This window comes from Parasteatoda tepidariorum, chromosome 10 (genome assembly GCF_043381705.1).
Source record: "Parasteatoda tepidariorum isolate YZ-2023 chromosome 10, CAS_Ptep_4.0, whole genome shotgun sequence".
Lineage (NCBI taxonomy): Eukaryota > Metazoa > Arthropoda > Arachnida > Araneae > Theridiidae > Parasteatoda > Parasteatoda tepidariorum.
Genome location: NC_092213.1, coordinates 26,674,914 through 26,697,914, shown reverse-complemented (window position 1 = coordinate 26,697,914; position 23,001 = coordinate 26,674,914). Strand labels below are relative to the sequence as shown.

The following is a 23,001-nucleotide window of genomic DNA, read 5'->3' as shown; positions in this document are numbered from 1 at the left end:
CAAAGATGCATATTTACAATTAACCAAAAAAGTAGAAATGAATGCATAGTTTTATATAATTTTCTAGAATAAAAGATAAATTTAATGTCCGTTTTTTTTCTCAAAAATTACCAGACCTTAATAGAGTTAAAAATAATTTTTATATTATCGTAGGTGGATAATTCATCCTAAATGTATTTTCAAGTATTTTAATTCAATTCCAACATTTTTGCTAATAAAGCGAAAATTCCTTTCTTATGAATATTGTATAACTGCCACTTTTCAAAAGAATTAGACAAACAATATTTCTAAAAGCAAAATGAAGTAAAAGAAAACTTCATTACGATAATTTCGTAAAATGAAGTAAGAAACAACTTGATAAAAATATGTCCCAAGCATCAAGTAACAACTTATCGGTAATATGCAATTCAAATGTGTAATTTCAATACATTTTTATCTTTTTCTTTGGCGCCTAAGGGGAAAAAAATATCTCACTCATTACTTAAGAAGAGAGTTAAATAAATCATCTGGGAAGTGACGTCACACTTTTGACATACGCTGAACGTGGAAAATTTTTCTAGATTGAAATCAAGCTTAGAGAAAGCTTTATGATGTTTATTTATTCTGTTATGGGAAACATGATTAACGTGTTTCAATTTTGTGTGCATTTTTTGTGTCAGTATTAACGCGGAACCTTTAGGAAGTTCTAAGTTACTGCAGTATTTTTCTTTTGAATAAATTTTTAAGGTACAAAATTTATTAATTAATTTATTATACTAATGTTTCAATGTATATTTAATGTTAAAAAAATGTAAGTTCGAATTTTCTGAACATATACTGTTAAATAGCAATTATGCTTGAAGAAACGATATGGTGTTTTAAAATATTGAGTTTCATTTGATATTTTCAACAATACTCAAACTGCGATTTCAGTCAGGGATATTTAAATTTAAGAGAAAACTTAAATGAATTCACCTGGTTCTTTGGAAGAATGCATGGAGACTTATAAACTAAACGAAACAAACACTGAGGGTAAGTTATTTTAATCTTAATTTATTTTTGAATTAACAAATTTAATTGCATTTATTGAAAAATGTTTCTTCTTCTTCAAATGATGTTTCTGTTTTGCGTGTAACTCAATTTCAATTCAATTTGTCATCCTTTTTTTATCTGTAAAAATCTAGTGAAAAATTTTTTTGGGGAATTTTTTATGGTTGATATAATTTAAATAGTCAAATATGAGAAATCATTTGGCTTTTAAAAATTACTATATTTTTTACTTTTTATATAGAATTTTTTTTAATTAACTATATTGTATTGCTTCATTAATGTTGAAAGCGAAATTCTTGCAATGAAATGCTACATAGTTATTCGAGTTTTATCTGATCTCCATTAAATGTTGGTAGGTACTTTATTTACGTCACACTAAAGCTTCACAATGGGCCATCGGCGACGGTCTGGGAAACATCCCTGATGATGATATAAAAGACATGGCCTCACAATTTTGATTCTCTACAGTGGGGATGGCTCCTCTGATTTGGTAGCCAAGCGACCTGCACACAAAGTCGAGCACTTAATGGTAAAACAGTTTACGAGGACGGATACCACGTACCCTCGGATCCAACACTGGCTAATCAAAGTGGTTGATTACCCACTTACTGATCGCGGATAGTTATGCTTGACTTCGTCACCGTGTCTTTACGATCTGCCTCCATTACAGAGAAAAGTCAAATAAATACAAAAAAAGTAAAAGGAAAAACATGAAAAAAATCACGATTAAATGTTGATTCGCTCAAAAAAGCCTAGATAATACTTTACTAATTATTGATTGACTATTTTTGTTTCACCTTCATTCTCACCTTTTCTGAAATTTAAATTTCAGTTTTGATTGAAACTTTGCTACGTGGTGATGAACCATATCAAAGCTCAAATTTGCCGCAACTTTAATATGTTGCTAACAAAAATCAGATTATATTACAGATTTTCTAATATTTTATTACTTGGTACTATGGTTTAGTTTAAATGGGAATATGATTATAATTAATGCCTTATTAAGGCTGTTGTAGATCATCAGGTTATGATTATAATTAATCAGGTAATGATTATAATTAATACCCTGTTAAGGCTGTTGCAAAGTTGCAGCGCATTATAGTTCATGGTTTGTATTTTGGTTATATGAACCATTTTTGGTGATTTATAGATCTGGTTATGATTATAATTAATCAGATCATGATTATAATTAATCAGGTCATGATTATTATTAATCAGGTCATGATTATAATCAATCTGGTCATGATTATAATTAATACCTTATTAAGGCTGTTGCAAAGTTTCAGCGTATTATAGTTCAAGTTTCGTATTATGGTTATATGAACCATTTTTGGTGATTTATAGATCATCAGGTTACGATTATAAATAATCAGGTCCTGATTAAAATTAATACCTTATTAAGGCTGTCGCAAAGTTGCTGCGTATTATAGTTCAAGGTTCGTATTATGGTTATCTGAACTATTTTTGGTGATTTATAGATCATCCGGTTTATTCCTTTCATAGTTCTAAATGAGACACATGTATAAGATTTTAAATTTTTTTCTAAAGATATGTTTTTTATAATTCAGAATTATTGTGCAGTGAAAATGTTTGCCCATTTATTTGGGAATCTACACTGTGAAAAAAGTATGGTCAAAACTACCAGCACACTCGAAAATAAACCGTGTTTTGGGGTCAATGATAACATCTAAAATCTCAGTAATTTTTACCGAAGCTCTTTGGTAATGATTTCGACAAAACTAACAAAAAAATAGTTTTATAATATGAACTAAAATTTTATAAATGGGGGTGAACCTTAGAGTATGGCACAAAAACCTTTTATTCGGTCAAATTTACTTTTAAATTTCGTATTTTTACTAAATGTGTATTAATAAGAGCAACAGTTTTGAGAATTTCCGGTTTACTGTAAACATGTGAACCGAAAAATTACCAAATAAATTTTTAAAATACCGCATATTTTAGTTTTTGTTATCAGAATCATGGTTTCTTTCATCAGGAATGACATTTCCATGTAGTACGGTAATTTCACTAGAAACTTTTTCTCAGTGTTAGAAGAAAGGTGCATTGGAATCTATAGTAAAATTTTAGAGCGCCTCATAGTGTTTCATATTCTCACAATAATTTATATAATAATTTAGATCATGTGCGTACCATTAACACAGTACATTGTAAAGAATACCAACGTGACAATGTGCGTTACATACCTGCACACCACGTTGAGAGAAGGAAAATCTCGTAAAGCCTTTTTCCTTTGGGGCCATCTTAAATTATTTGTTTATGCGATGACTGTACACTGTTAAAATTTTCATTCTGAAATTATGGTAAAAAACTGGCAGCTCTCTGTCCATCCGATTAACCGTAAAGTTTACAGTAAAGAACATTATTTTCCTTTATGGTTTTGAAACCATTTACCAGAAGTATGGTTATAAAACCATGAGTACAAAACTATACGGTTTTTTTAACCATTTACAACTAGCATTTTTCAAAAACGTAAAAAAATATAATTATTTAACTAGACATACTAACTCGTCTTTTCGTAAGGTAATGGGCATTGTAGAGTGCCGGACACTATAAATTTTCCATGTGTTGAAGGGAATGGGGGTGGTGTCAACACTAGGACTCGAACTCCAGTTCTGCCAGTCATATGATTGACAGATAAGCCCGCTCGGCTATGATATGTTCACAGTATCTTCTTTATGTGGTTCTAGTTGGTGTGATAAAATTCTGGTTGTTTGACTGTATTAGGTGAAAGCAGTTAATAAACAGTTTTTCTCAAACTCAACAGTTTGATTACCATTTTATTTACGGTTGTTTGACTGTTTTGATTAAATATGGTAAAATAACCATTCAATAAATTGTTATTTAACTATTTTTTCCGAGAAATTTCTAACAGCGTAGACTCAAAATATCTTAGCGTGAATTGTTTTCAAATCATCAAAAACATAACTGGCAATTTCAAGAATATATAATTTTTACGTAGTTGTAATCAGTACAATGACCTCAGTGGGTTCACTTCGAACAATTCTTGTAATAATTAATAGAAAAATGTTTTGTATTTATCAAATTTTTAATTTCGTTTATATTAATTTTTCAGCATAATGTTGTAACCTGCATTGGTTTTTTTCTGATTTTTTCATTCCTTATGTTACGCCTCTCTCTGAATTTATCTATCGAATTTGGAACTTCCTATATTGTTGTTGACGTATGCCATTAAGGCAGAGGAGGTGCGATTCTTCTTGTTTTCCAGTGGTGCCATCTATGGCCAAGAATTCGACTTCTGCCACACCCATACGTCACACCCGTTTATAGGGTGGACTCATCCATACATCCATTCATTCATCCACAGATCGTAATTTTGACCTGAATCAGAGAACGATCAATCTCCAATCCAGTACCCCCAGAGGTATTGACTTCTTCCTATATTGAAACCATGATATTTGAAGAGCATTCGAAACATGAAAAAAATATATATAAATTTTTGAAACAGAAATGTGTTTCTTTTTTTTTTGTAACTTTCATGCAAATTGAAATTGAAAAGAAAGTGTTTTAGAAACAGAAAACTATTTTTTGGGGATAAAGACACTTTTATGAAGTATTTCTGTAAACATGATTGCGTGCTCCAGTTGCAATAAGAATGAAACAAATTTTGCAAAAGGTTGAAACGTCCTTATTACGAATAAAAACAAACAATGAAATGAAAAGGCGTTTTGTGCTGCTTAAAAGTCTGACAATTTTTTGAAAACTTCTAGACAAGTTTAAGATAGTACTTGAATTGCTCTTTTTCGGCAACTGTAAACAAATCGTCCTTTTTTCTTCTTATCACTTAATGACACGCTCAAACGCTATCAAGTGTTTAATAGGATAAACAATTCATGCTTTTATTGTAATTGAAAGAATTCTAAATACTTTCTTTCTTTGTTTTCGCTGAATTCATATATATGTCATTCCTTTGATAAAAAGTTTCCTTCACGTATATCTTAATATGAAAAATATGTAAAACATATAAAATATGTAAGAAATATATAATAAAGTATGAAACGCCGGCATTCTATAGAATGCCAAGGCATTGTATATAATACCCGATGTTTTTAGGCAAGGTATGAAATATGAGAAGTATTACATACTTTCCCTAGGCATTGTATGTAATACCTAGGCATTCTGTAGAATGACAAGTGCTATTTAGTCAAAATATGAAAAAAACGTCCTGATGAGGTTATTATACAAATGATGTGCATTTCTCAAGAACAAAAAAGTTAATCTGAAAAAATAATGAGAGTGCCATTAAAAAAAATTTATTCAAAATGTGTAAAGAAAAATGAAAGTTGTACAAAACATAATTTATGCCTTTCTTATTAAGGGAAACAAAATTTTCATACAAAAAAATAAGAAATTAACCTACTTGTTGCAACATGGCAGGCTTGAATGACATTTTCAATTACACTTCATTACATTTCGAAACGAATCGGAGATGCGTTTTATACTTTGCCGATTTATCATTTGACTTTTTATAGATTGCCTAGGAAATGCGTGAAATATAAATGATTTCATAGATTGCCTGCTAGTTTTAGGCATTATATACAATGTATGTACAATGTAGTATGTATATACAATATACAATGTAGGCAATATATATGTAGGGCATATACCAATAATGCTAAATTGACTTTTTTTGATGTACTTTTTCTCAGCATCTAAAAAAGACTTCATATCTTTTTTTTTTATCGAATATTTACATATACATGTTTTCACTGCTATAACTGTTGATACATATCTTTGGTAGAATTGTTTTTTGTAAAAAAATTTTGAAAACGTTTTATTATTTCTGAGCAAAAATCTTTCAGAACTCAAAAAGTATTCCTGTTAATGCTAAAACATTATCACAGCATTCAAGTGATATAATCTCAAATATACCAAAGCGATTTCCTGAGTATTTTTTTATAAAAGGAATACCAGTTTTAGCATTATTGATATATATCTTACCGACTCCCCTTAAACTGTTCATAGAAATAAGTCTGAAATATTTATAATATATATTTATTTCAGATTTTAAAAGTTATATGATTGAAAATTGATTATTGAAAATCTAGCATAGAAATAGAAATGATTTTATTTCATAACCATTTTTGAGCAGTCAACCCAATTTGTTGGGTCTACGACTGATAATGTTCAACTCCGTAGTCTTGTAATCTTGAACCCAATCCAGAAGGGAACTTCTGGATCAAGTAATGGAGAAATTTGCCTTCGTGTAGGACTTTTTCATGGAGCTAACCCGCATTTGCGTTACATGGAGACGAAAAACACGGAAATCTCCCACCGTTAGCCTGACAGCAAGGGGACTCTAATCCATGATCCGTCTACCACTGAGGATATTTTATGTCAGCATTGTGGCTGGTGCAAGCCGGATGCGAAATTCGTTTCGACTAGCCATCGCTGGCATTCGAACCCGGTTCACCTCATTGGAAGGCGAAACGTTTTTTCCTTGTGCCATCGCGGCTCAAATAGAAATGATTATTGAAAAATGATAACATAGAAATAGAACAGCATAGCATGGAAATAGAATGATTATTGAAAATCTAGTATAGAGATTGATTATGATTGAAACCATAGAAGAGAATAGCATAGAAATGATTATGATGCGTAGATAAATTATCATTGCAGCCTAGAATTTACCTTTGTTCTAACTAGGAATCTAAGATGAAAAATTCATTTTTCCTCTTTTAACGTTTTTTTTAAAAGTTCCGGATGGTGCTTTCCCAGGTAGTAAGTAACCTTACGGCAAACGTTGTCTGTTCATTATCATTTGGTTGGCTTAGAAAGGTTAACTAATTAACCTTTTCGTAAACTTAGTAGAAATATAAGTATGTCAAGTTTGTTTCCTTAACAATCGGATAAAGGCATGCAAAAAACTTTACAAAGAATCTTTACTTTGTTTTGCCTTTTTTTTTCAATCGAGCTTTGTCCAGGTTTTTAAATGCAGCATTTTGCTTGTGTTGAAAATTTAATGATTGGGGCAACCTTCACTTTTGAAGTGTTAAGATATATAAATGGTTTTTGTAGTCTACATGAGAACGGAATTTTCACTCAGAAATATGTAAACGTTTTCGTTTATGCTTCCATGTTTATGACAGCTTGCACGGTTGATGTTTTCTATTCTTTGTTGCCAATTCGAAAAAGAAATGAGGACGGTTTTTTCGTCGCCGTGTGAGGGAGCAATATAAGTTACGCCCTCAAACCATCAATATTACATCTTATACATAGAAATCCGGTCTCTAGATTCAAATTTATAGAGTTGTTACGAGTTTTTTTTTCTGCCATTGAAACTTTTTGAAAAAATATTATACATATTTTGATAAGTCATTTCTACGTTTAAGTATCCCATGTAGAATTTTCGAAAAATGAAACTCAAATACACAAAATTTCTTTATATAGAACCATTGCAAAACAGATTTTCATTAAAATAAAAATAACGGAATTTATAAATTCTGTGGTTAGAGCTTAAACACTGAATTAGAATGAACTCAGCAAAAATGATCCAATGAAAGAAAGCATTATACATAAGAGAGAGTAGCTCTCTCATGTTGACCTCTTTTTATGACCCCACACGAACCTTTACTGATACCAACATTTATGAAGACGAAGCCTTTCGTTGGTGTTTTTTTTATATTCTGTGTAATTATCAGATTATGACACAAATTCATTCTAAAATTGCAAACTACAATCTTCAGCAAAAACTTCGTCATTATTGTATTTTCCAACCTATCCAATTCTATATTTTTTAAAATTAAAAGTCGAACTTCGAACTAGTGCGGTGTTCCAAAATTTCATCACTTAGTGGGGAAATATTTCGAGATGTAGAAAAGTTTATGTTTTAATGTTTGATTTTCTATTTAGGAAATTTGTTTGTTCTTCTATGTTGCACATGTTTATGTCTTTTATGTTGATTCTATTTAGTTGTTTTGGGAAAAACCCATGTCCTTTTAAGAATTGAGTGACGTCTGGGTCGCAGATTTATCTGTTAACATAAACTCGTTTAAAGTATTTTTTGGCTGTTGATCCGTTTGTGGTTGTGTTTCAAATATCTATTAATAGCTATATCTTTGATTTGTTTCTTAATTACGGCTGGTGGGTAGGGTATGTTCCCCCTGTTCAAATTGCCTGTTGTTGCATCTTTGCTTCCCATGTCTGCTAATTCATTGTGGATCAACTATTTTATTTTATTTTATATCTGTCGTTGAACAGCTGAGCCAATTTTTGGGTTTACGACTACTAATGTTCAACTCCGCAGCCTTGTAATTTTGAAAACAATCCAGAAGACAAGGGAACTCCTGGGTCAATAAATGGGAGAAATTTGCCTTCGTGGAGGACTTTTTGATGGAGCTAACCAGCATTTGCGTTACATGGAGAATAAGATCATGAGAACCTCCCACGATTAGCCTGACGGCAAGAGGAATCTAACCCATGATCAGTCTACCACTGAGGATATTTCACGTCAGCACTGTGGTCGGTGCGAATCGGATGCGGAATTCGTATCTACTGGGATTCGAACCCGGTTCGTCTCATTGGAAGGCGAACTCTCTTCTCCCAATACTTGAATTTCCTCTAATGCTTGATCTATGAGCCATCGCTGCTCATGGATCAAGTATTGGGAGAAATTTGTCTGCATGAAGTACTTTTTGACCGAACTAATCCTTAATTGCTTTAAATTTCGAGGAAAATCACGAAAAACCTCGCACGGTGAGCCCAATGGCAAGGGGACTCTAAACCATGATCCGTCTACCACTGCGGATATTTTGAATGGTTCGAAAGGGCAACAATAAAGCGAATGTTTTACAGCTGGAGAATTATAAATATTCGGAACGCGCTATAGCAGCTTTGAATACTCGGCCATTGATATCTCATTATAATTCGACATCTGTACCAAATAACTGTTAATTACAACAATCAATTAATCAGCTTTTGCTACATAAGGATGATACAACACGCCTAAAATATTTTTTTATTAAGTGTTTATTAAACATAATAGAATACTATATCAAACATTATACAAACTGTCTTATTTATTTGGTAGGCGTAACTCTTTTTGGGAGACGCTGTCTGCTAAAAATAATCAATCAATTATTAAACAATGAAATTACCGATTAGGTGTAACTTTGTTCATGCAATGTTGCTACACAATGGATGTAATTTATTGAATTAAGTAGAAAGAAATTTCTTGCGAAAAAAAGATAAATTCTCTATTTATTTCGAAAAATAAAAACACGATTGTATGAAATCATTAGCTGTTTATGAAACTTTTCAATGATAGCATTTGCAAGGTTACTCTATTGATTAACCATATTGCATTTTCAAAGATTCAAAAGTGAAAGAATTTGCCCTATGATTTGTTTCATCCTTATTGTTTCGAAAGGTTACTTTATTGATTAACCATATTGCATTTTCAAAGATACAAAACTGAAAGAATCTGCCCTATGATTTGTTACATCCTTATTGTTTCTTAAACAGCATTTCTGTACCGTGTCGCAATATTTACCTTTTTTTATACAATTCGAAAAAGAAAAAAAAATTGTACCGGCAGCTTTACGCTTCCTGTTTTAACAAAAAAATTTCACATGCAAATGCCATGAAAAACGATAATGGCTCTGATATCGATAGATTATCCAAATTCTTTTCGTTTCTTCAAAAATTTATTCTCGAAATCTTTTCCAAAATGATTGTTTAATGCTTTGACAATTTCATTTTTAAGGAGGGAAATTTCGTGACAATCCAAGACATATTTTTAAAATATAATCCATTTTCTATTTGAATTGAATAAATTTTTAGAAAGCAAAAAAATGCAGTTTGAAATAAACGAAAAAGTAAGAGAATAAATGGGTATTTTCACTAGTATGATAATATCAATATTAAACATATAGACTCCATCTATATTTATATTCCCAGAGAAAAATGAAGAATAAAATTTCCAGCATTTTTAATTGTTTGAGATCCACAAACTACTAATTATAAAAGTAAAAAAATATAATGACAAATAGTCATATATTACATGCGAAATTTGCAAGACGAATGTATCTATGCATATGAATAATCATCCTGAAAATCAGGTATTGAGCCTCAAGATTTGTTTTGGTTTTATCAAGTATCTGTGAACAGCGGTCTTAGATCAATAGCATGCTATCTCTGCATGCAGCACACCCGACAGTCAAAAATTTCCGTAATCTACAATTTTAACTTTTACATATCTTTTTTGGTGGGCCATATGAACTTTTTTTCACAGAAATATCTGTATACCAATATTAGTATACTTAGCATTCATTAAAAACACCAATTAAAATGATAGTAGTAGTGCTATTACTAAAATTAGCTAAGCATAATTGGTATCAATTACAAATTTTTACTTTCATTATAAATTATTTTACGGTTATTAATAATATTGAAAATTTTTTACGGTTTATATACACGACGGTTAAGTTTCTAATTACTGTTAAGTACCTTTTCTCCATTAGTTTAACATTTTAACACAAACTTTTCTTGTTTCAATTTGCACCTATCATTAAAATTAATTAATCGTAGATCTAGAAAATACTTATTAACTACATTAATATTTTTATTATCATTTTTGGAGACTGAATTAATATGAGTACTTATTTCGAAGGCCCTAAACAATCGCCTAACAATTATTGATGCCAGTAATGCTTAACTACATGTATTGTATTAAATACTTCTGGTATTGCCGTTTTAAGTAAAAATGAGAATCTATTATAGCAAGGTGCATAATTTAGGAGCTGTGGTAATATATTTTTACCACCTTTCGAAAAGGATAAGTACTCTAGCATCTCTATCCTAAATATTCATCACATCTAATATGCATTCTTCATTTTTTATTATTTATTACTCGAACATTCCGAAATCACTTCATACTATTAGAATTATTGTCCTAGTCAGGAGCAAAAGTAAGGTTAACTATACGTGTAGTATCTTTTAAAATGTGACCACAAGTTTTTCATAGCTCAATAGATAATTTCAGTTGGGTTTTTGTAACTCAAGAAGAATTAAAGTGGTTATGCCTAACCATGTGATTTAAATCAGGATTTAATTGGATAACTGTAAGCGACGTAACGCATGTGTGTCGAACCTGATTAGCTTCCGAATCGACAAATGCCTCAAGTTACCTACGATGATGTCACTCGCAGATTTTTAATTTTATTTCATTAGTTCAAGTTGAGTTTCCATTATTTAAGTTTATAGAAACAAGCTTTAACCACTTCCTTCTCGCTCCCGTGAAATTTCCGGGCTGGAGTGCTCTGTAGTAATGAGCTAATAAGAATAAAACCAATTCATTTCTTTTGCCCGGAAAGCATTTTATTTCTCATTCTACACACCAGCTAGCAGTACCAGGATATTTTATGGTAATTGTAAATAGTTAGTTTACTTTAAAGTAGATACCAGCACTAATCAAATACGTGTATTTGGCAAAATAGGCACTTTTATGACCGTTTTCTTGAAAATTAACCGATCGTTAAGGGGTTAAAAGCGTAAATATCAACAAAAAGAAACAGGTAGTTTCATGAACTTTTTAAAATATGTTGTTGTTTTAAAATATGTTGTTGTTATTGTTACATTTTTTATAACTGTTATTGAACAACAGGCTCAATTTTAGGTTTACAACTTCCAATGTTTTACCCCGTAGCCTTGTAATTTCGAACCCAATTCAAAAGACAAGGGAACTCCCGGTTCAAGTATTAAGAGAAACTTGCCTTGCTGATGGAGCTAACCCGTATTTGCGTTGCATAGAGATTAAAACCACGAAAACCTTCCACGGTTAGCCTGACGGCTAGTGGACTCTAGCCCATGATCTGTTTACTACTGAGGTTTCAAGTCAGCACTGTGATTGGTGCGAGCCGGGTGCGGAATTCGTGTGGACCTGCTATCGGTGGGATTCGAACTCGGGTTCTTCTCATAGGGGTACGAGCTTTCTATCGCCTAAACCACCACGGCTCTATTGTTGTTACTTGTGCCATTCGTCAACACCAGCAAGCATGCTTGAAATCAAGCAAATGTTTAGGGAGAAGATGCGCTTCCTTTTTTATTAGTTGCGCCATCTATTGCCAATATTATGACTTCAGTTACAGACATGCCCCTGCTCATTTTACAGGGAGGACCCAATCATTCATTCACAGATCGTAATTATGACATGAACCAGAGAGCGATCAATCTCCACTTCAACAATCCCAGAAGTATTGGTGTTTCTTATGGGAACTTGGAGGAATTTGTGATGCTGACAGATTTAACGTGCACCGCGCACCATTTTTTACAATACAAATTCAGTGACGGTATATCCATGCCTTTCAAAATTATTAAAGTTGATTTTACTTGTGAAATCCTTAAATAGGAGACCTCAATAATTAATAAGAACGTGTGATAAAACTAATTTTTAATTTTTTAGAGTTGTAAGCTAGCAAATCACTCATGCAATAAAATATTTATCTAATTGTTTGGAACATTTTTCTTCTGGATGTAGCGGGCAAACCAGTGATCGGAAGGAGTTTGAAAGTTAGGTTCTCCGAGTCGTTGAGCCTAGGTATATCAAATTCAATAAATTGCGGTTTTGTGTAAGATATATACACACATACACATAGACATATAAACATTCAGTTCTATTTATATAAATTTCAATGGAAAATGTTTAAAAAATAAATGCGATGTGCAGCAGGTAATTGTGATCAAAATATTTAAAGGTCGTGATAACGTAAATGAATAAATATCGATTTAAAAGAAATATTTGAAAACTTAGCTTTTGCATGGTCATATAAAGAAAGGATTAATATTTTGCCGTTAAGTCATAAAATCGGCTCTCAAATATGTTTTACGAAGTCCCCTAGAAGGGTCACATGGGTTCCGAGAATTAAGGCTTAATTATTTGATTTTGGAAACCTGTAATTATATTCATACCAAACCAGTAATCCATTATTTATTTAATTTTTTGGTTCTTTCATGAAATTATTTTTAAATAAAATGCCAGAAGAAAAATAGCAAAATTTGAAAATACGCATCGTTATTCATATAGAATATGAGAAAGATTTCCATTTAAAAAAAGTGCCTTTATATTTCACATTAAACTTCTGAATTCAAATTAAACTGATTAAATTCATCAATAAATAAGTTTTTCGCATAACCATTCGGAACGTTTATAATAGTTATTTTTCGCTTTCATTTCAACAAAAACCATAATTCATCTCGATTAACTAATTTTCTGCTTTTGCATACTCAGAAAAACTAATTTAATACTAGCCTGGATGCCACTCTAATTTTGCGAATTCAATTTGTCTGACGTGAAATCTAATTTTAGAACTATTGATAAAACGATAAGAAAAATTTCTTCATGTGTAATATATTCAAAATAAATAGAAGGTAATTCAAAATAGTTAGTTGTGCATTCAATTATTGTATTCACGATTGCTAATGAACTTTATTAATGAAGTCCGGTTTCCGCTAAAAGAAAGGTAATAATTTAGGACTTTATGGGAAAAAAATGCGAAATGTAAGGCATCTATACCCATAAGGTATCATGTGTTTCCATGAAAATAATCTGCGATAAAAACACAGCAACTAATTTCATTTTTTTCTTACATTTGTATTTAAACAACAGCAATAAGATATTTTTTCATTTTGCTTGATTCTTTACAGCAATCCATTTTCAGAATGAAGTTATTGACACATTTCGTGTAATTAAATACATTTTAGAAAAATTTCAAATGGATAGACAACCAATTTTTTTCACATGTAACGAAATTTTTTCCAATACGTTAAGCAAACTTCATCGCATTCTTTATTGGAAATCAATTTACATGGTATGATTAGCTTTTACCATTTCGTTTGTGACATAATTTTGTTACATATGTTAATGACTTGGACACTGTTTTTTTCTGAACATATTTTTTCAGCTCATATTACTGTAAAATCAATAACTTTTATGTATTATGCATATAAATTATGTATGAACATTCATTCAATGAAAACACATGGATGAAAAATCCATATATTCGTTTAACAATGCTTTTTTTGTTGTTGAAAATGTAAGCATCTACGCACGTGCAGATTTAATTTATTGGAAGAAATGGTTTTTATTAAAGTCCTAGGGTGGGTCAAACAAGTTTTTCAGATCGTCAACAGGATTTAAATATTCCTAAACCTTGTATTGCGAGTCAGATGAAGAACGTTGAAGAAAATCTCAAACTTAATGATGTAAATCCTTATTTTTATTTTTTTAAGGGGGGAGGGAAGGGGCTGAACCTTTTAATAGCCCGTGACTTTCTCTGGCCAAAAAAGCTTTTTTTAAGAACGAAACAGAAAGAAAATAAAATAAAAACCTGAGACAAGAGTATGTTATAAGAAAATATCAAAGAGGTCTGCATAGTCAAAATTTTTGTTTATTAACTCCAAAAATGGTGAAAAATATTTCACACCAAAAACCAAGAATGATTCATAATGTAGTGAAGCGCCAGGACCGTTCCTTTGCACTATTTGGTGCAAAGAATCTCCACCATTTTTGTTATTCAGTAATATTAAAAATTGTAATCACTGTGAGATAAGATGCACATAAAAGTAGGTATAGTTATTTTTACGATGCAATCTGAAGCAAGAATCAAAAATTTAGAATACATGTATACAATATTTTTTTTTAAATAGAATGAGATTGTCAATCAAACGTACACACAACAACAAAAAAACATTAATATGAATTCAAACAAGGCTTAACAAAGATGAAGTGAATATAAATCAATTATAAAGATTATTATAGATATTAAATATAGATGCCGAAAGAAGTTAACTATAAATATTATAAAATTACTAAACATAACTGATCGATTTATGCAAGTCTTATAAGAGCATAAATAAATATTTTTATTATACAACTAATAATATGCATGCATTTTATATCAGTTTACATGAGCAGTTTGTCAAATCAATCTGACCAGAAGATTGAAATTACTTGTTAAGTAATTGGTCATAATCAATATTCTTGAACTATCAGTAAAAAAGATTTAAATGTTCTCGGTATTAAATATGCTATGATTAGTTTGCGAACTTACTCCGCCAGGAAGATTTAATTACTTGACAACTAATCGACTATAATCACGGAACTTGCTTTCCAGTTGATAGCTAAGCCTAATTAAACTTCGATTTCTGCCATCATTGATCGAAAATGAAAAAAAGTTTATACATTCAGAAATAATGTTGATAATTAAGTAAACTCACTCATTAAGTGTAGATGATGCCATTTGCCATCAATTATATCACTTCTAATACAAATAAAATAAAAATTAATTTTATTTTTTGAAATTTACGTGTCACCCAAAAACGACAACAGCACCATGAGTGGAGGGAAAAGCATCTGAGTTTTGTTGAAAGAGTGATTAATTATTGAAGTTAAGATTTAACTACACCCTTAAAGCATTTTTAAACTCTTGATTCGGTGGAAACTTCAAACAAAGTAAGCATTTATACAATTGTTAGAGTTTTTAAACACCAAATTCAGATAGGTACATCATAGTTTTTTCAGTGTTTAATTTAACTAAATACAATTGGGGTACAAATTCACGCATTTCATTTTTTCTCTTACATTTTTTATGAGTAAGACTTTGAATATTGAGTCCTCCAAGAGAGTTTTTACAGCACCAAAAACTTTTGAACCAATTTAATATTTTTTTCGAGCCGGTAGAATGAAATTTTTTACTTTTTTTCAGCAGTACATCTTCTTCCGGCTACCACATGAAAGGGCTATACTTGTCTTATAATATAGAATAATACCCTTAAATTATTTATAAGGTATTAATCAAGTCAGTTTTGACTTATGCTTCAGAGACATGGACTTTAACAAAAAGGGAAGAGAAGTTATTAGCAACCTTCGAAAGGAAGGTCCTACGAACCATCTTAGGTGCTATCCTCGATAACAACAATTGGAGAAAAAGATATAATTTTGAATTATATAAGATCTTTAATAGTGATGATATCATTAAATATAATAAACTAAGCAGAATGAGATGGGCCGGACATGCAGTGAGAATGAGCCCAGAACGAACAACATTAAGAGTCTTTAATGCAGCCCCCTCCAATAAGAGGCCAGGAGGAAGATTCAAAAAGAGATGGGAAGACTGTGTGGATGAGGATTTTGCCATCCCAAAAGTAAAGAACTGGAAATCAATTGCTGGGAGAAGCTTCTGAGGAAGGCTCAGGCTCACAAAGGGCTGTAGTGCCAATGCTGATGATGACCCTTTAATTAAGTCGATATCCCGAAATAATATTTTTTCCCAATGCCCATCCGATTAACACTTGTCATTCAGATATCAGTAGATAAGATTTGTTGGCGACTTTTTCAGGGGCACCATATTTGGTGACCTGAAAAAGTCGCCAAGGCACATTAAGAAAAAATAGCACAGAGAATGAAAGAGCATCCTTACCTTGTTGGGATTTAAACCAAGGATCTTCTTGATGTGAGTTCAGCTCCCTGACTATTGCACTGTCTCATCGGCAAAATAATATTTTATAAATTGCATTTAAGTGTAGTAGCATTATCCGTGTTGAAAAGAAATTTTTTTTTATCATTACACAGCATACTTTGTGCGCCCAACAAAAATCAATCCCCACCAGTAGAGCAACTATAAACTCAACATGATCGCAAAAAATTAATACTCGACCGTCAATGTTCGTCAATTAATACTCGTAAACTTTAGTTGATCAGTTCGCTAAATTTAAAAAAAATCTAAATTTTGACTTTTAAAAAACTCCCCAAAATAAGAATCTTAATTGCCTTGGACTTTTATTTTTTGCCCTGAAAGTTTATAATGAGTGAAATTATTTTTTGAAGAGACTTTGTGATTATTCCTAACGCAAGAATCTTAAAAAACAGATTTTGCAAATGTGCTTCATCAGTTCCGTCAAACCCGTTAATTTAAACTTTTGTTTTGCTTTTCTGAGATAATTGATTGTTGTTGCTGTTTCTGATGCCCCTTGAAAATATCAGCAAACATGCTTGGGGAGACCAAGCGAATTTAAAGCGGACAGTGCGTTTTATAATTTTCAGTTTCTATGACCAAGATTACGACTTCAGCCATACACAAATCACAACCCGCTTATAGGCCGGACCCATTCATTCATCCATATATAGTGATTTTGACTTGAACCAGAGAATTATCAAGCACCAATTCAGTACACCAATTTGGTATGTTATAGGAACATGGAGGACATCGTGATCCGACAGATTTAGCGAGCACCAGTTACCATGAGATAAATGTTAATTCAACTATATACAATGTAGCGTAAGTTTTTTTATGTCTGCGTTATTTGTTTGTCTTAAAAATTTTTTTAAAAATTTTTTAATGATTTAGATTGAAATCATAATTTATACAGGTATTCATGTATTTAATATCAACATCCAACATTAACGTACGCGTTGGAAAAGAAATGCTTATTTTAACAGTAAAACCAACTCTCGTTATTAAAGAAATGTAGAATCAACGTCACTTAAATGTTCATAGAAATAATCTCTGCCTTATTTTTATGCGTAATGAAAAAGATATGGTCAAATCTACTAGAATATGACAAAAGTTACCGTATTTCTCGCTCTTTAGGAGCACTGCAACGCTCCGTAATTTTACCGAATCGCTTTGTTAAAGATAAAAAATAAATATCGTTTTATAATATGTGACTTTGGAAAATGCAGTAAAATTTGATCATTTTATCATACCTTTAAGTATGGTATAAAAACCATTTATTCGGTTTTTTAAAACCATTTATTCGGTATTAAAGTATGTTATAAAACCATTTATTACTGTTCAGTTTTGTATATTTTTCTAAATGTGTAGTTAAAAGAACCAAAATTTTTTAAATTCAGAATTTTTGTTAAATTGTTACCGTATGAACGTAGAAATTTCCAAATAAAAGGTTCAAATGCCTTATATTTGGGTTTATATTACTAAAATTATTTTTAAAATTATTTTGTAAGTTTTTTTTTATCCAAAAAGAACATTACGATACAGTACGGTAATTTTATTAAAAAAATTTCCTCCCTGGAGTACTCAGCTTATCACTGTTGCCAAACAGCAAACATCAAAAAAATTGGGACCAAGATTTTAAAAACAATGCATTCAAGAGACTTTTAGGCTCTGCATTTCGAACAAAAATGGCTTTGGACCACTTTTCAGATAAAATCTTCACATATAGGAGTGAATTTTGAGAAAATATGGTTGGTTTTTTTCCTATATAAAAATATAGAAGCAATGAACAAAGTGATACTAGCCTTCGGAATGTTTAATGGCGTTTTTTGCACCACTTAATGCACTTAAAAAGATTGGGGTAAAAACATATCTGGTGAATTATTTTCATCGGAATACTTTGAAGCAAAATTGTTCTGTACATTATCACACAATGGTGGAATTGGATAAGAAAGAAAGAAGATAAAATTCAAGATTTTTTCAGAAAAAAATTAGTAAACAATCTTGCGATTTTTTTTCGAATCTCAAACCCCTTAATTAAAAAAAACTGCTTATGACAAATTTCATATTTTAAAAAAAAATTTATTTTCAAAACTAGGTAAACAATTTATATCACTGGGTAAAAAATTTCTCAAAATTAAAAATCTCTTACGTTGCTTAATAACATTACAAAAATTGCATTTTTTTCTCTTTGTATGTATTAAGGAATATTTTTAAAATTACTTTTCTGGAACATTACAAAGTATTTATCATGTAGTTTTATAAGAAATTAACTTTTTTATGGCTTTTTTCTACCGAAATATGTCACACCTCATAGAACATAAAAGTGAAGCATTACCCCAACAGCCCAATGTGGGCCAGAGATGTCAATGATGTTAAGACTCCACAACTTCAGGATCAACGGTATGATTGTAGTAGCATTTTCAGCATTGCGCATGGGCCGCTTTTACTTTGATTCATTATTCGATCCCATCGATCTGATGCTCAGTGGACTGCAAGCGCCGCTAGGGATTAACACATAGAACATAATAAGTTGGAATAACATTCGACACATATAACAGTGTTATGGTTCAAGAACTCTCAGAAATGATTTTACTAAGTAACTTAGATACTGAATTGCCCACTTCTTGTACGGAGGGAAAAAATAGGTAAAATCACCGTATTGTTCAGCAATGATATTTCTGGTAAAAAAAGGAAACATAATTCTGGTAGATAAAACCAGAATGTATGGTATTTAAATTAATATTTGATATTTTTTTTTCCTTCGTATGGTAAAGGTTTACCAAAAATTCAGTTTTTCAAAAATTATTGTTCTGGATCTTCCTCAGCAACTGAACACCGTAAAATTGCATTAAAGTAATAAATTGCAAACTTCAATTTTTACATTTTTAATTTTCTCAAAATGCCGGTACTTTATACCACATTTTTATCCATAATTCTTTACCGTGTATATAGTTCTTAGAATTTGATATTTCTTTTTTCTTAGAACATTGCCTACAATTAGAAAAATAATGTTTATACATAATCTAAATAATGCGTCAGATATATTTTATATTTAATATTGGAAACACATGTTTGTTTTAAACTATGAATCTCATTTAAATATTATACAATAAAATGATTACAAAATTTTAAAAATTGTGTTTTACAAATAGACTAAAAAATATTCTTTTTTATTTTCTAAACGGAAGAGATCTGATAAAAACTTATTTAAAATAATCAAGATACTGTTTTATAGGCCCATAGACTCTCTACAATGAGAAAAAAATCTTTTAAGAAATAATGAAATGGGGTAAAATTCATCATGTTTCAGGCTCAATGGGAATAGCTCGGTAATTTTTGTTCGAAACACTTTAGTTCTGCTTTTGGTAAAAATTAATAAATATAGTCTTATAATCTTTGAAGAAATTTGGTATTATTTATCATAATATCTTAGAACAGCGATTCAAAGGAGTTGTTCTACGGAACCCTAGTGTTCCGTTGATAATTGACAGGGGTTTCGGAAGTTCGAATATTTTCAACCAATAATAATAACATTTATATACTTGTATTATCATTAACTCATAATTTATCTAATATTCTGTTTATTTATATGAACTATAAAATGCGAATTGAAAAAAGGAAGATATTTTTACAGCTGAAAATGAATTTTTTTTCTTCATAATGACGGGTTTTACGCTGAAAGAAGCCCTATTATTTAAAGTGTGGGGAGAAAAAAGTGGGAACCACTGCCTTAGATCATAGCATAAAAAACGTTTATTCAGTTAAAATTTATTTTTCAGTTCATTATTTTTTTACTAGAATATTATGATAAGAACTCTAAGTTCTAGAAGAATAAGAACTAAAAAAATGGAACCATAAGAACGGAAAATTTTTCCAAATGAATGCTTTAAATACCATATATTTTAGTTTTATTTCTTTAACCAGAATTAAAATTTTTTTTAACAGAAAAGTCATTACCATACAGTACAGTTCAGAATTTTTTTCCACATGTCTCGGGAACATACAAATATTAGTTATAGTTATGAAGTTACAAATAGAAAAAAATAAATGTTTCAAAATTGCTGACAAAAAAAGATGATTTTTATTTTGATACAATTTACAATTCTACTTTTCGTATTCCTTTGTTAAATTCCTATAGATACAATCCTTTAGATTTGTTTTTATCATCCATAATTTTTTTTCTGGCAAGAAAAACATAGTTTTGGAACATAAAATTATTCAGCATATATATAATATCAATATTATGCTACGAAATTGTTCTCAGTTGTAAACTATAAAAAAAGACAAAATTAAAAAAAATAATTACAAAAATCGAAAAAGGAGTTTCAGCTTAGTTTCAGTCATCTGAAATTCTTCTCACAGACCAATTTCAATAATTTAATAAAACTTTTTCTATTTCTCTTGACATTCAAAACTAATCGAAATTTAGTATGATGGAAAATTAATATTGTAGACTTATTTTAAAACAAAACAATATTTCGGTANAAAGTAACTAAATTCAAGAATAAAGAATTACGTTTTTCTCGTAACTATTGTCATTATTTATAACACTTATTTTTCAAAAATCATAATTTAGCTTGTTTTATTTGTTTTCAGCATTTGCATTTTCTTTCGTTTTTGTTAGTATATTCACAGCTGAAAATGAAACTTCTTTTTTCATAATGCCGGGGGTTCCCGTGAAAGAAGCCCGATTATTTGTAGTCTGATCATACAGTAAAAAACGTTTATTCGGTTAAAATTTATTTTTCGGTTCATTATTTTTTTACTGGAATGTTGTGACATGGAACTCTAAGTTCTAGACGAATAAGAACTAAAACAATGGAACCAACTTTTTCCAAATTAATGCTTTAAACACCATATATTTTAGTTTTAATTCTTTAACCTGAATTTAAATTTTTTTTAAACAGAAATGTTATTACCATACAGTACAGGTTCAGAATTTTTTCCACATGTCACGGGAACATACAAATATTAGTTATATTTATGAACTCATAAATAGAAAAAATAAATATTTCAAATTTGCTGACAAAAAAAGATGATTTTTATTTTGATACAATTTGTAATTTTACTTTTTGTATTCCTTTGTTAAATTCCTATAGATACAATCTTTTAGATTTGTTTTTATCATCCATAACTTTTTTTCTCACACGAAAAACATAGTTTTGAAACATAAAATTATTCAGCATATATATAATATCAATATTATGTTTCGAAATTGTTCTCAGTTGTAAGCTATAAAAAAAGTCTGAATTAAAAAAAAATAATTAAAAAAATCGAAGAAGGAGTTTCAGCTTAGTTTCAGTCATCTGAAATTCTTCTCGCAGACCAATTTCAATAATTTAATAAAACTTCTTCTATTTCTCTTGACATTCAAAACTAATCGAAATTTAGTATGATGGAAAATTAATATTGTAGACTTATTTTAAAACAAAACAATATTTCGGTATAATAACAACAATTTTATTTAAAGTCTGTTCCCAATACAATTACGAGACCCTCGTTTCGCTACAGACTGTTACTGTTTTCCTATCAAATTCAAAAACAGTTCAGAAGAAAAAATGTAATTGGTTTTCGATTTACTATATTTTACTCATATTTACCATTCATATTTTTTTAAATCAAAATTTGAAGTTTTATCTGTTTTTTTTTAATCGTCATACACATTTGAATTCAAATTCTTAAATGAATTGAGGAAGATTTTGTTAAGCTAAATCCCTCATTTAGAGGAAAGTAATCTGACCTAATCTTCGTAATTTAAATATTAAACTATTGTTCAACATACTTTTCAATATTTGTTTTTACAATTTTACATGCTTTTTAGTATTCGTTTATACAATTTTCAATAATTAAACTTTTTGTTTTAAATAGACAGCAAGTATTATACAATACTTATGTTACTGAATTTCAAATCAACTGTGCTCAGAAAAGATCGATTTTAATTGCGTCTTTGTAACTCATTATTAGGGGGAATATTTTTATGTTAAGTTTTATGTAAATTTTTAAAAATTAAATTCTTATTTTTTCATTAATCCTTGAGCATTATACAATATTGTTTATAGAAAAGTTTGAATTTAATCGTATCTTAATTACTTAAATTCTAAATTAATGTTTAAGTTTGAAAAGAAATGCTTTGAACTGTATATTAATACAATTTTCAATAGGTAAACCTAAAATTTTAAAATAGACAACAAGGACTATACATTATTTATGCTTATGAATTTTAAACGAATTATTCAGATAAAAAGTTGAATTGAATTGATTTTTTGGAACTTTTAGATAAAATTCACATGAATAAAATAATTTGAAATGATTATTTTTATAAATGTATTCATACAATTAAGAATAATTAAGTTTATAATTTTTATTAGACACTAAGAGTTTCTTTTCTTCTTTTTTTATACAAATTGTAAATCAATTATATAAATTAAAATTTTTAAAATTTTAATGAATTTTTGTAACTTCTAACATGTAAATCTTTTTT

General features: G+C 29.9%; 1 protein-coding gene across 1 annotated transcript in view; it reads left to right on the top strand.

The window, feature by feature from the left end:
• The first annotated feature begins 587 nt into the window (after window positions 1-587).
• The window catches only part of LOC107450706 (corticotropin-releasing factor receptor 1), a 224,677-nt gene continuing 202,263 nt past the window's right edge, over window positions 588-23,001 (top strand). Inside the window, exon 1 of the mRNA XM_071186800.1 lies at window positions 588-1,011. Coding sequence (XP_071042901.1) covers window positions 945-1,011 — 67 coding nt within the window. The 5' untranslated portion in view covers window positions 588-944. The remainder of the gene's footprint in view (window positions 1,012-23,001) is intronic.